The sequence below is a fragment of the Nematolebias whitei genome, chromosome 19 (genome assembly GCF_014905685.2).
Source record: "Nematolebias whitei isolate Nwh7 chromosome 19, NemWhi1, whole genome shotgun sequence".
Classification (NCBI taxonomy): domain Eukaryota; kingdom Metazoa; phylum Chordata; class Actinopteri; order Cyprinodontiformes; family Rivulidae; genus Nematolebias; species Nematolebias whitei.
The window spans coordinates 40,981,628-40,997,103 of record NC_056516.1 but is presented as its reverse complement, the minus strand read 5'-3'; the positions used below and the strand labels follow the sequence as shown (position 1 = coordinate 40,997,103).

The 15,476-nt window shown below is 41.7% G+C and overlaps 1 protein-coding gene across 1 annotated transcript in view; it reads right to left on the bottom strand.

Annotated features, from left to right (window-relative positions):
• Positions 1-14,894: 14,894 nt before the first annotated feature.
• Positions 14,895-15,476, bottom strand: part of sdc2 (syndecan 2) — a 52,419-nt gene continuing 51,837 nt past the window's right edge. The window contains exon 5 of the mRNA XM_037693089.1: positions 14,895-15,115. Within this exon, the coding sequence (XP_037549017.1) occupies positions 14,952-15,115 (164 nt within the window). The 3' untranslated portion in view covers positions 14,895-14,951. The remainder of the gene's footprint in view (positions 15,116-15,476) is intronic.

The window sequence follows — 15,476 nt, the reverse complement described above, 5'->3', positions numbered from 1 at the left end:
GAGACGGCTTTTCTCTTTCTACATAAATTGCTTCCTTCACCCCCCTCTCAAACCATCTGTGTTTTCGGTCCAAAATGTGCACATTTTGGTCCTCAAAAGAGTGTCCCTTATCTGTGAGGTGTAGGTGAACTGCTGAATTTTGTCCAGAGGAGGTGGCTCTCCTGTGTTGAGTCATGCGTCTGTGAAGAGGCTGTTTAGTTTCTCCAATGTAGAGGTCTGGACAGTCCTCGCTGCACTGGACCGCATACACTACACCACTCTGTTTGTGTATGGGTGTTTTGTCCTTAGGGTGGACCAGCCTCTGTCTGAGAGTCCTGCTGGGTTTGAAATGTACTGGGATCTTGTGTTTGTTGAAGATCCTTCTGAATTTCTCTGATACTCCAGCAACATAAGGGATGACAATGTTTTTACGTCTGCTGTTGTCCTTTTTCTGTTTATTAGTGTGTTTTGTAGATTTCCTCGCTGACTTGACAAAAGCCCAGTTAGGATATCCACGTTTGAAGAGCTTCTTGAATGTGTTTGTTCCTTTTCCTTCCCTTCTGTCTTCGTGGGGACGCGTTCGGCCCAATGTTGTAAAGTTCTGATGACAGAGAGTTTGTGTTCCAGTGGATGGTGGGAGTCAAACAGAAGATACTGGTCTGTGTGGGTTGGTTTTCTGTAAACTTCAATGTTGAGGCTGTCCTCTCTTTCCATCTGAACCAAACAGTCCAAAAAAAGCAGTTTGTTGTCATTTGCATCCTCTCTGGTGAACTTGATGTTATCGACTGAGTTAATTTGTCTGGTGAACGCTTCTATTTCCTTAACTTGGATTTTGACCCAGGTGTCATCCCCATATCGGAACCAATGGCTTGGCGTTGTTCCCTCATAGGAGTTTAGGGCTCTCTGTTCCACTTCCTCCATGTAGAGATTGGCAACAATGGGTGACACTGGAGATCCCATGGCACAGCCATGCTTCTGTCTGTAAAAACGGTCACTGAACTTAAAATAAGTAGTGGAGAGGCAGAGATCCAACAGGGTGCAGATCTGGTCTGGGGTGAAGTTGGTCCTGTTGATTAAGTCCTTGTCTTGTAGAAGTTGTTTTCTGACGGTTTTTACTGCTTCAGAGATGGGTATGCATGTGAAAAGAGAAGTCACATCATACGATACAAGGGTTTCTCCTGGGGTTAGTTTCAAGTGTTGAACTTTGTTAGTAAAATCAATGGAGTTCTTTATGTGATGAGGTGTGTTTCCAACAAGAGGAGCTAAAATACCAGCCAGATGTTTAGCAATATTGTATGTCACTGAGTTCATGTTGCTGACGATGGGTCTGAGTGGTGTTCCTTCTTTGTGTATTTTTGGAAGCCCATAAAGACAGGGAGTGGCTTCCCCTGGGTACAATCTATAATACAAAGATCGATTGATTGTTTTCTCCTTTTCAAGTTTTTGCAGGCAATCTGTGACTTTCTTTTTATAGGCGCTGGTTGGGTCCCTCTTCAGGGTCTCGTAGGTGTTGCTGTCGCTCAGTAGTGTAGTTATTTTTTCCCGGTAATCAGAAGTGTTGAGGACTACTGTGCATCTTCTTTTATCAGCTGGTAAAATGGTGATGTTTTGGTCCTGGCTGAGTGATGTTACAGCTGTCCTTTCCTGTGGTGCGAGGTTTGAAGGAGGCGGTTTGGCACTGGAGATGGTTGCTGATATTTCCATTCTGAGCTGTTCTGCCTCTATACTATTCACAGAGGGCTGAGTGATACTAGCAATAACAGCAGTGTAAGAGGGGGACAGTTGAACCCGGAGGCCTCCACCCCTGTTTAATGATGGACGATTTCTTTTCACAAAGATGGCCTCCTTTACTCCTCTCTCAAACCATCGTTCCTCTCTATCAAGGATGTGAACATCTTCATCCCTGAAAGAGTGACTGCTGGCCTGGAGATGAGTGTAGACTGCAGAGTCCTGGCCTGATGATGTTGATCTTCTGTGCTGGGCCATCCTTTTGGCCAGTGGCTGTTTAGTTTCCCCGATGTAAGACTGATCACAGCTTTCCTGACACTGAATAGCATACACAATATTACTCTGTTTGTGCCGGGGGACTGGATCTTTGGGATGAACCAGTCTTTGCCGTAATGTATTTTGGGGTTTAAAAGTCACTGGGACGTTATGTTTAGAAAATAAACGTCTCAGTTTCTCCGATACTCCCTCAACATACGGAATGACCACTGGTCTGGGTCTGGGTTCCTCCTTTTCACCTGATGGCTGACTAGAGTTCTGTTTGGGTTTCTTCTCTGCTTTCAGGCAGGCCCAGTTAGGATATCTACATTGCTCTAGAGCCTTGTGTAAGATTTCTCCTTCTGCCTAGCTCCTGAGTTAGTGGGGATGCTGTCTGCTCTGTGATACAGTGTCCTGATGACTCCTAACTTGTGCTCCAAACTGCTTTTTGTAGCGGCTGTAGATTTTTTTGAAACTCCATTTTTGTTTCCCAAAGAACCAAAAGAACTTTATATTTGTTGATACGTATTCACTCAACCTTTATTTAAACAGATAAGTCATACTGAGCCTCGAAGACTCATTTACAAGTGAGACCTGTTTGGACAGACAATAAAAGTGGTGAAAAATGACACATATTAACATTAATATAATTAAATATATACTAATATATAGATATAGTTGTTGTGTATATATAAATATAAACATACGTATATATTAATAATATATAAATATAAACATATGTATATATATATATATATACACGTTATGTGCATATATATATATACGTGTATACATATACATATATATATATATATATATATATATATATATATATACGTATACATACATATATACACACACACAATCAATTCCAATCAAAATATCAAAGCAACTTTATCTAAATACTGTAAATGTTATACGTCAATAAAATTGTAACAGTTAAAAAAAATTAAAGACTGGTGTTATTTGTAGAAACATAAAAACATATTGCTACATCTGCAGTTATGTATGAAATATAATCTTAAAATATCATCAGTGGAATCTTAACCATGTGCTTTAATCCTGTGTTAGTTTGGCTGCTCCAAAACATGTAACAATAATTAAAAATAAAATATGGCCAATAGCTCAGGTAAAAATGCTGACCTATAGAACATTTCTACATTTTTCACTGCTTCAGTAAAGAATCACATCAGACACCATCCTCTGAATAAATTAATCTGACCCAGGCCACACCATGAAGTCACAGTACTCCTGCTCTGTCACAAACACCTGAGCTTGTACCTGGTGTACCTGTGTGACCTCTGCTTAGTTCATAGGACCCGTTTGTGTTGTCAGTGCAGAAATGTTTCTTAACTGAGGCACCGAGGACGCCAGCATCTTTGGCACAATGTGGGCATTTTATTTTCTAAACACCATCACCACAGCTGGTGCAGGAGAGCAGAGCGTCCGGAGAAGCTCCGAGGTATGGTCCGCTGCAGTTGATGACTGAACTGAGGACTGAACTAGGCAAAAGGGCCTTCTCCTACTCCGCTCCTGTTTCCTGGAATATCTTACAAAAAGATTTGAAGCTCTCGACCTTGACCTCTCTAAGTGGCTTTAAGAATCTGTTGGACTCCTGGCAGGGACCAATGCAGACATGTTCCTGTTTTTAGTTTTATACATTTGTCTCGGAATCTAGCAGTTTTTTTGGTTTTGTTACCTTTTTCCTTTTAGCCATCCTATTTGTTAAAAAAAAAAAAAAAAACTGTAGTATGAGTTTTTATAACTGCTTATTGTTGTTGCTGTTGTCCATTGTTGTCATCTTTCTTTGTTGAAATCAGGTCTCTCTTGTAAATGAGTCCTCGAGGCTCAATGGGATTTACCTGTATAAATAAAGGTTGATTGATTGATGTGTAGTCTGGAGGCACAAACTCTCAGGTCCTGATGCTGCGGTCCAGCGATGGCTTCATATGTCTGGCTGGCTGTTTTCACATCCCCAAAAGACAATTCTCTATGATCATTACTATTTTACAAATGTTTTGATAATCAAATTGTGTTAGTTCAAACAATGTTTACAGGTTGAAGTGAACTACTCATTTTTATTTACTTAAACAGTAGTAATGATTTTTATTCCTCATTCAAAGAAGAAATCAGGGTAATATGCATTTCTTGATTTTTTCTGTCTTCAATGAGCAAATTTGTAAGTGTGTTAAAGTTCGAGCTTCGGTCAACTAAAAAGTTTACTGAAAAGAAATGTCATGTTTAGCTTTTACAGCAAGATACAGGAGAGGTGGCACCACGAAGTCTGGTTTTTCCATGATATCTTTCTGTCTGTTCTTAAACAATCCTTGACTTTCCATAACACCTTACATCACAAACCACACCTCTGTTCTGGTCCATCCACGAATCAGAAAGCTCTCAAATGAACCGGAAGTATAGCCCGTTTAAATGTGGCAACTTCCCAGTTCAACGGTAGAGTTTGGAGAGTTCCAGCAGAGTTCCGTAGAGTTCCAGAAGAGTTCTTGGAATCCAGAATGCAGAGATTTTGGGACAACCTGGATGCAAAACGCAGGCATTCATGGTTGCTGCTGGGCCAAACAAGCTGAACCAGAGGCGATTTTGGGAATTATAACTTCTGTTTGGATAACCTCACACGACTCTCGAGGTATTTTAGCTGTTCTCAACGGAGACGCTGAAAGTGGCTGGAAGTAGGACTTCACGCCGACCTGATCTATCTTCAGAAAGGTAAAGTCAACCTTCACCCAAAAGTGTACTGTTTGGGACAAGCTGATTTCCAAAGAGCGTGCTGTTCTGGTTAAAACAGATAAATTCCCTCACACATCTCTCTGTAAGATAAATCTCAATTTTCCATCTTCAAACTCTCCTTTCTGCTAGAAAATTAATCCAGATGTTTTCATTAATGTCTGTGGTGAAGCAACGGAAAATCATGGCCGTATGGTTTTCCTGATTGATTGATTATGTTGTTATTTTCATATTTTGCCAAATTAATGTAAATGTTTGATGTTAATCTTTGATTCTGTAAATAAATGACCGCATTCATTTTGATGGGTCAAAGATAAATGACGTCTCACATTTGCATTTCATTAAATTCAATGCACGCATGTTACACAGTCCAGAAAAATGAAGAACCCGTTTAATGTATGAATATATCTCAGTATATGTCATACTACATCAGTGTGCATTGCATTTCCTGAACCGTAAGTAAATTGTTTTGGTGATGCTTTGCGTGTAATATGTACTCGACTTCAGGTGGAGCGAAAACTCTGTTTGTTTATGTGCGAACCGTGCAAGTGAAGTTAGTCCGAGCTTTGTGAATTTAAACAATATAAGGACAAATAATTATTTTGCTGCCTTAACTGTTAACTCAGGGTGTAATACAGCTGTTAAACTGTAAAGTCAGGGTGTCATACAGCTGCTAAACTGCTAAGTTAGGGCGAACTGAGGCATTGGGGTGTAATACAGCTGTTAAAAACAAAGTATATGATGATCTGACAGGTTAACTGCTCTCCTGCTAACTCAGGGTGTCATACAGTTGTTATTCAGGGCAGATTGAGACGTCAGGGTATCATACAGCGGTTAATAACAAAATAATACTGATTTGACAGGTTAACTGCTACGTGATGTTGTGATATGGCTAATTAAAAAGAAGTGTATGGTGCTCTCACTGTGGATAGATGCAGCCGTCAGTTTGCACTATGAGTATGGTGATCAGTGTTACGCGTATGGTGATCTGACGATGTATGCTAGCTGAACAGAACACGGCAGTAGTCACGGTTTTTTTGGGGGTTTTTTTGCCGGCCGGTCGGTCTGTCACTCATTCCTACTGTATCTAACATGCGACTGGGATGTTTAATATGACGTAAAATTCATATCCCGGCGATATCTACCGGTATGAGAAGCTACACGAAGCTACATGCTAACAATGGCCAGCTAGCTTCTCTCGAAGAAAACAGACTTTCACCATTTATGCAGTTTTCAACTAAAAAAAACGTAACAGTAAATATCGCTTTTTACTTACTTCCACATATAACTTTTAGCTTGAGGAGATGACGCCCTGCCCGGCTCCGACATTGCGGTGGAGAGGACTCAGGTAGACCGGTGGAGCTCCATCTAGCTCGCTCTGAATTTTGTCGTCGGCCAGCAAGCACAAAAAAAATGCCAGCACTTCAGCATTAGGCCACGGTGTTGTCATTATTGTTTTTAAATCTTTAAAATAGGTCCAGCCGCTACTCCGGTCCGAGAAATTGCAAATGGCGGATCAGTGTTTTGAAAAGTTTCTGAAAGATCCAGTGACTCCTCCCCCTGACCAATCAGTGATCGACAGTGCGCTGACGTCACATCTGGACCCAACAAGAACCAGACCTGGGACCCCAGAGAAGTAGGTCCCAAAAATCGTGCGGGTTCCACCGCTGAAGGCGCTGTGGAGACACTACGCAATCGGCCCAAACTAGTTACATAGGAGCACCAAAAGGCCCTGTGGATAAGGGGCTTTAGATTCCTGTATGACCGGTGTCAGAGCTTTGCATTGCTGGCAGTAAGTTGGGCTCGTTCCCGATGAGAGTTGGACTCTGCCAAGGTAGTCCTTTGTCACTGATTCTGTTCATAATTTTTACGGACAGAATTTCTAGGTGCAGCCAAGGTGTTGAGGGGATCCGTTTTGGTGGCCTTAGGGTCGCGTCTCTGCTTTTTGAAGATGATGTGGTCCTATTGGATTCATCAGGTCGTGATCTACAGCCTTTGCTGGAGCGGTTCGCAGCCGAGTGTGACGCAGCCAGGATGAAGATCAGTTCCTCCAAATCAGCGGCCATGGTCTTGAGCTGGAAAAGGGTAGAGTGCCCTCTCTGGGTCAGGGAGGAGATCTTGCCCCAGGTGGAGGAGTTCAAGTATCTTGGGGTCTTGTTCACGAATGAGGGAAAAATGGAGCAAGACATTGATAGGCGGATAGGTGCAGCGTCTGCAGTGAAGCCGGCGCTGTACAGGTCTGTCGTGGTGAAGAGAAAGCCGAGTCAAAAGACGAAGCTCTCAGTTTACCTATCGATCTACATTCCTACCCTCATCCATGGTCATGAGCTTTGAGTTGTGACCGAAAGAACGAGATCTCGGATACAAGCGGCCGAAATGAGTTTTCTCTGCAGGGTGTCTGGGCTCTCCCTTAGAGATAGGGTGAGAAGCTCGATCATGCGGGAGGGACTCAGAGTAGAGCCGCTGCTTCTCCACGTCGAGAGGAGCCAGTTGAGGCGGCTCGGGCATCTGGTTAGGATGCCTCCTGGACGCCTCCCTGGTGAGGTGTTCTGGACGTGTCCCACCGGGAGGAGACCCAGAGGAAGACCCAGGACACGCTGGAGGGACTAGGTTTCTCAGCCAGCCTGGGAACGCCTCGGGATTCTGCTGGACTGGCCCTCGTGGTGCCTTTATAAGTGTGGGGGAAGTGTACCTGTGACCCTCGAATTGGACCAGAACCGAACCGAGGTGGCTGTGGGGGATTTTGTCTTCCACAGAACCGGTCTCAGCTTCAGTGAGCAGCCCGTTACTTTTACCGAAGGACTGTTCACCTCCGTGGAATCGCTGTGTTCACCTGGAGGAGACGCTCCGGTTCTTTTGAAGCGCCGCCGGACAGGAGCAGAACCAGGCCAGGGACATCTTCAGCCTCTTCGTCTCTCGTGCTGTGGAGCGCCGGAGCCGGACTGGAGCAGAATCGGACCGGACCAGTGTCGACTTCAGCCTCTCCGGTCAGTCTCGTTTTTCACCGGTGGTGCCTCTCGTGCTGTCGGGTGCGGAGGTGTCATGCAGAGAAGCGGAGGAGCAGCGTGAAGGAGCAGCGTGGAGGAGCAGGGCTGCGTGGTGCTCGAGAAAAGTTCGGAGTTTGTATCGGAGTTGTTCAGGCCTCCATCCAAATTCACCTGGATAATAATTAATTTTATTCCGGCTCACGCTGTTGGCCCCTGTTGACCTGAAACGAGCTAGGATCATGCCTTTCACTTCAGGAGGATTTTCTGGCAGCTCTCTCTGCTATTTGCTGCGAATTATCCGTTTCTGTTTTGGCCTGTTGATATTGGACCCAGCTTCTGTTTCCCATGGGAGCATCCATCCATCCTCACTGGGGGGCCAGAGCCCCCCTCAGCCCAACTCAAACTGCAGTTGGGCCACCTCGTGGGGTTTGTTTGCCCATTTGAACTGTGGCGTTTTATGGTCTGAAACTTTTCTGCATCATTCATATTATTGTCACTATTTTCAGTTCTCAGATTATCTGGAGTCACTGAATCTTGTTAATACACCTGAATCTGTCCATCACTGCAACTTTCACTGTTTCTGGTTCTGAATGATCACGTCTTCATTAATGTTTCTCATGGTTCGACTATGGGGGCTAATTGTCACACTGTTAACTCCTGTAATTATACATCAGTCACAAAAAACTCAAGAAAATGACTGATAATAATGTTGTTACTGCTCTCAGGGATTCAACCCAACCCTGGACCCCCCACTAATTACAGCACACCAAATGACTTTAAGAACGTGTCTGGGCTTCATTTTCTGCATGTAAACGCACGTAGCCTTCTGAGAAAACTTGATGCTTTGAAAATTCTGGTCAGTTCTTCTGGGGCCGATGTTATCTTCGTCTCTGAAACCTGGCTCAACAAATCTGTACTCAATAATGACCTGGCAATCAATGGATTTAACATCTACCACTGTGATCGTCAAAAAGGGGGGGGGGAGTGGCTGTTTACATCAGAGATTCTTTGGTTGCTAGTCTTGTGTCTTCTAAAACAACTCCAAACCAGTTTTGAAGCCTTATCTGTAAACATCACCTTGAATGAAGGCCAGATCTTAACTGTAGTAGGTTGTTACCGCCCACCCTCAGCATCACCTGAGGCTCTGTCTGCCCTGATGGAATTTCTTGGTAATTTAAAATTCAAAGAGATCCTTTTGGCTGGAGACCTCAACATTGATTGGTGTAAGTCGACCCCCCTCTGTGATAAATTCAAGGAATGTTGCCTGTCTCTCAATCTTACCCACTTGATCGAATCTCCCACTAGATTAAACAAAAACCGTCCTAAAAAATCCTCCATCTTAGACCTATTTCTAACTAATATGCCTCACAAATTCCCTGGTACAGGTGTATTCGTTGATATTTTGAGTGATCATTGTGTGACAGCTGCTTTGAGAGATATTAAACTTCCACCTTCTAAGCCCAGATTAATTCAAAAAAGGGATCTGAAACATTTTTGTGAACAGTAATTCCTCTGGGATCTGTCTCACTTTGACTGGCATCGCATTCTGTTAACTGATGACGTGAACTCCGCTTGGAACTATTTTCATAAGTTTCATTTATTTTGTGAACAAACATGCTCCATTTCGTCAGTTCAGAATAAAGGGACGAGACAGCCCCTGGTTTATTCCAGAGCTAGCTGACCTCCTGCACAGGAGAGACCATCTTTGGGCCACAGCGAGAAAATCTGACTCTGACACTGATTGGTTGAGTTTTCGACAGATAAGGAATAAATGTACAACTGCTGTCAAAGCAGCAAAACACAAATATTTCTTAGATCTCCAAAAATCTAAATGACCCTAACAGATTCTGGAAAACCATCAAATCTCTCTCAGGCACCCCCCAATCATCTGACCTCCCATCACAACTTCTCGTTAACTCTGCTCCTGTGTCAAATAAGCACGAGATCCTGAACTGTTTCAACAAACATTTTGTTGCTTCTAGTTCTTTATTTGACACAGTTACTAATGGAAAATCAGCCATTTCCCCTAATAACCAAACTTCTACAAATCAAATCCTTCCTACAAGTCAATCCTCAGTTAATCACAGCTTCTCTTTTTCTCCATTCTCAGTCAGTGAGGTTAATAAACTGTTAAAAGGTCTTGACCCTAAAAAAATCTGCAGGTCCAGATGAACTTCCACCTTATTTCTTAAGGCTGGCTGCTCATATCATCACAGTCCCTGTGACCCACATCTTCAATCTCTCCATAAGACAAAACTCCATCCCAGGCACTTGGAAAACAGCCTTTGTTCTTCCTTTGCTGAAGGGAGGTGACCCCACCTCACTGAACAACTATGGACCGATCTCTAAACTCTGCATTTTAGCCAAGGTTCTAGAAAAACTGATAAACTCTCAAATCAAAAATTACCTGGACTCATTTAACATCTTACCTCCACATCAATCTAGTTTCAGGAAACAATACAGCACAACCACTGCTTCACTGAAGGTTCTTAATGATGTCGTTGAAGCACTGGATGCTAAGGATTATTGTGCTGCACTTTTCTTAGACCTGTCTAAAGCTTTTGACACTGTGGATCATAACATCTTGTGTCAAACTCTCAGAAATCGGTTTCTCAGAACACACCATTGGTTGGTTCTCTAACTATCTTTCTGACCGGAGGCAATGTGTTCAACATAATGGTACTTCCTCCAGTTATTTAACAGTCAACAATGGTGTACCACAATGCTCAATCTTAGGACCCACCCTCTTTACAATCTACATACATAATGTAGGTAAAAACATCCCTAATGCATCCATACATTTCTATGCTGATGACACAGTTGTTTATTGTCGAGCTAAAACTGTTGCTAAGGCTTTCCAGCTTTTGAAATCTGCATTCAACTACATCCAGACTGATTTGTTCTGCCTCAAACTTGTCCTAAATGCCGACAAAACCAAAGGGATGCTTTTTTTCAAATAGGAAGTTGGTCCCAGCAGTTCTTCCTCCGATTTTATCCTCAAATGGTGTCCCCATTGAGTTTGTTGATTCCTATAAATATTTGGGTATCTTGGTCGACTCACATCTCTCTTTTAAGCTCCATGTGGAAAACTTGTTAAAGAAACTGAAAGTTAAACTGGGTTTCTTTCTCAGAAACAGATCCTGTCTAACCCTGAATGCTAGAAAACGCCTTGTATCTGTGACTTTCCTTCCCTCAATTGATTATGGTGACATTATTTACATGAACGCTCCTACAAGAACCCTGCAGATGTTGGATGCTGTCTATCATGGTGCACTAAGATTCATAACTGGCTGTGATTATCGTACCCACCACTGCACCCAGTACTCCCTGGTTAACTGGACATCATTAACTTCACGCAGACTCTCTCACTGGTACATTTTCATCTTTAAATCACTTCTTGGTCTGCTGCCTTCATACATCTCCTCCTACATGTCTCTGCGTGAGTGCAGCTATGGAGTGCGCTCTCAGGACATTATTACCTGCAGTGTTCCCTCAATGAGGACTGAACCAGGCAAAAGGGCCTACTCCGCTCTAATTTCCTGGAATAACTTACAAAAAGATTTGAAGCTCTCGACCTTGACCTCTCTAAGTGGCTTTAAGAATCTGTTGGACTCCTGGCAGGGACCAATGCAGACATGTTCTTGTTTTTAGTTTTCTACATCGCCTTAGAATCGGTTTTATTTTTTTATTTTTTGTTACCTTTTCCTTTTAGCCATCCTATTTGTATAAAATAAAAAAACTGCAGTATGACTTTATAATTGTTTATTGTTGTTGCTGTTGTCCATTGTTGTCATCTTTCTTAGTTGAAATCAGGTCTCTCTTGTAAATGAGTCCTCGAGGCTCAATGGGATTTACCTGTCTAAATAAAGGTTGATTGATTACCAACTTCAGGCCCAAACAACAGACAGAACAAACCACGGTATTTTCTCTTACCTGAAGAAAAATAAAATTCACAAAACCACAAGTCTCGTACCTCACTATGCTAATGGAATACAGAAGAAAAGTTGAAATAAAGTTGTAGCTCACCTCTACAAACTCCTCACAAAACTTTTTACAACTACAGGATCTAAAGTTGAAGACAGGTCAGTTGCAGCAGGTTGGGCATGGAAGCAGACGTCATCCTCCTGCAGCTCCTCTATGTAGCATCACAACAGAGTACTTGGACAATGATTCACACATTTTTGTTTTTCACATTTTTTTTTATAATTCACACACATTTAACGGTTTCCCACACGCACCACAAAGCATGACTTACAGCGATTTCTGATGGATGAAAAATAACATCCTGGTCAAGGTTTTCCTTTCACTTTATCCTGGATTCTTGTCAGCAGCCCGACATGTTTTCTACTTAAATTTGGTGAACTGTCCGTTGTAACATTGTCAACTTTACTCTACAGTTGCTTCATTCTCTCATGACAGCAGACTGTTATAAAAATCATCTCTGTGTTTTTCCTTTCAGAGACTCCAGTGTCAAAAACACCTCCATTATCTCAAAACTGTTGTTAATCCCGCAGATAAAAAAACAAACAAGATGAGCAGTGTTCTCTATTACTTTCATCCAGTAAACTGTAACTTAAAGGACTATCTCTGCCTTTTAGCTTATTTTGCTGGTTAAATCTTCATCAATCTGTTCCACAAGGCAAGTCACAGTCCTGCATGATAAACTGATTTTTTTCTAACTTATCTTGGACCTGCGGACACAAAACACCTGCTCTGTTTTTACCATGTGTCTTTTAAAAAATCGCCATCAGAGAAAGGCTTGCTAGTATAGTTAGCAGTTAGCAAAGTGTACTCTTTGAAAACTGCGACAGTTTCTTGCCATAAAAACTGTCTTTGATTGGTGCTCAGTGAAACAATACGTTGTTTTCCACCTCATTTTTAACACTTGACACTCACTGTACACTTTTCTTTTCTTTGAGAAACATGTTTTTACAGACCAGTTCATATGGCAAAGTAAAAACAAAAGTGTAGAAGAAGAAACTACTACTTCTCCACTGTTGCCTATAATACACACCAGTGTCTGTAGTGCGTCTCTACTGGGGAAACGCTAGAACTACAGGTAAAACAACACCAGTTTTTTTCCTATTAAATTCAGTTTTTTAAATATAATTTGAACCAGTGGCAATTTTAACATCTTTTTGGGGGTGCTTAAGCACCCCTAAATTTTACCTCAGCACTCCTGAAAAATAAAGTATTAATAAATTATAATTTTTTTTCCCAAATTTTGGACAATTTTGGTGGGCCAATTAAAAAGCCCAAAGGGTCGTATATGGCCCGCGGGCCAAGGTTTGCTCATGCCTGTTTTAAGTCATAATTATGCAGAAATATATAAGATTATAAAGGCTTCACAAACTGTCAAGCACCACTGTACATACAGTGGTGCTTGACAGTTTCTTCTTTTTGATGTCACACCTTATGTCTCAGTGATGTTTTAAGACACAGACATTTTAGAGAAAATAATTCACCGTGACATGAATAAAATCTGCAGAAAGTTCCTAATTCTGTTGGTACCATGTGGCTCAATTCAGACTGATCTATCAGAACAACCAGTACTGTGTGAGCAGCATCAGACATATCCATCAGAAAAATCAGTCGAACACAAGAAGTCCATTTTAGGCCACATTTATTCAGCAGTGTGGTTTCAAATTACAGGAACAATACTGCCAGCTTCATCAGACACACAAAAAAACAACAACATTACAGTCATACATGACCCCCCCAGAGAGCAAGATCATGTTCACATGTAGGCACTTTGAAAGTTTCAGTGAATATTTATTTACAGTACATTGCTCCCTGGTTTATCGCAGGTGTTTGGGACCACGCCCGCCCGCTATAAGTGAAAAACTGCAAAGTAGGGATACAGTAGTCTAAGTTCAAGTTCAGTAAACTTTGTCAGGACATGTGCCAGGTTGTAATCACACTCCTGTTACTATCAATCTCCCTCCTTAAATAAACAATTTAAATTTAAATACTGTAACATTTTAAATAAACAACCCATGCAGCATGGATTGATAATTTAAAATGTTACAGTAAAGTATTTTAGTATATATATATATATGTGTGTGTGTGTGTGTGTATAAAGGCGTTTTAAACCCTTGCCACACTCTTGCAATATTCTAAACAATGCTTCTAACTCTAAACACTTTAAAAGAGCACAGAATGTCATGAGTTTAGCTCTCTGCGTCCTCTCTGCCTCTGGTGCACTCAGCCACCTGAAAGCAGTCTTTGCCATACCCACTTCCCCGCTATGCACAGAGAAACAGCTAATCAGCTTTAGCAGGAAGTTTAAAAAATCCTGCAGTTCAAAGGTGAATAAAGCTCCAGGAGGAAGCTCTTTCTGCAGCTCTGGGCTGCACAAAGATGCAGCAGGTGCTAAATAATTTAAAATAATTAATTATTAAAAATTCATGCCGATTGAGCGGCTCATCCATCAACCAGCTAATTTTGTGTCATGTCTGCTCTTATTTTGAAAAACTGCGATAGAGCAAGTTTGCGATAAACAAGCTGTGAAGTAGCGAGGGACTACTGTATTGTCATACATTTTTATATACACAAGTAAAAGCTGCAGTGTAAGGTTTCTGACTCAGAGATAATGATGCTATAGGATTAAATTAAAAAAGGGACAGGACAGATCTCATGAGACGCTTGGGGTTTTACGTTCTATGACAAAGTGAGTATAAGATGATAATTTTGACCCTTCAGGTACTTCAGGGATCACTAAACACGCACAAGAATTGCAGGACAGCAGTGAAGGTGCAACGAACAAAGAGCTCAGCAAGATGGCAACCACAAATATTGTTTTCCTTAAGTCCTGAGACTTTTAAAATACAAATTCAAACAATAAAACAAAAACACTGTTGATTAAAAAAACTCAAATCTAAAAAAAAAAAAAAAAACAAGAACCTGAGGGAGAAGAATTTCAATTAATTGTTAACATAAAGACATCAATGTGACACATTTTCATACGTGCTTAGACACATCAAACAGTGACCGTCAATTTGATGCTTATTATTACCAGTCAACGTTCCGGTAAAACGCTAGTGAACTTCGTGTGGTCACTGACTGAAGGCAGCCGTTTGAAACCGTTCCAGTCAACAACAGAAAATCTGTTCAGTTTGACAGACAGACAGAAAAAGAAAGAAAGACAGAAAGAAAGACAGACAGTAAGATAGACAGAAAGGTTGGACGTTGTTGTGGTCACAGTGAACGAGTTCAGCAGCCGCTCACCATCAGATTATCTGGTTAGAGTTCAGTGAGACTTCATGCATAGAACTCCTTGGTTGGTGCTTTGTGATAGGCTGCTCCCGAGGGTTTCCTCTGTCCCAGGTCATAGCTGCCTTCATCTTTCTTTTTCAGGCGGTAGATCAACAGGAGGATGAGGAAGATGGCAAACAGGAAGCCAATCACTCCACCTGCAACAACAGCTGGGAAGAAGACGTTTCAAAATGTCAGGAAGTTCATTTCCAAAACAAGAGTACCGCATTTGACACATTATGCACATGTCAACAAACTATTATACAGCATTCTATAGCAATGGCAAAGACCTTGTACAACCTTTGACCTTGATTTGTGACCTCAACTTTTTTTAAATCTTTCCTCCTATAGAAATTACATCTGGACCTGTCATTCTGTGTTTGTCTGTTTCTACTGTAGGACACGTGTATACTATATTAAGGAGAGGTCAAAAATTTCATAATATGGACCAAAACCCTGATTAAACGAGTGGTAGTTCTTACCATGCTGTAATCCAGTGCTTCTCAATTGTTTTCTGTTATGCACCCCCCC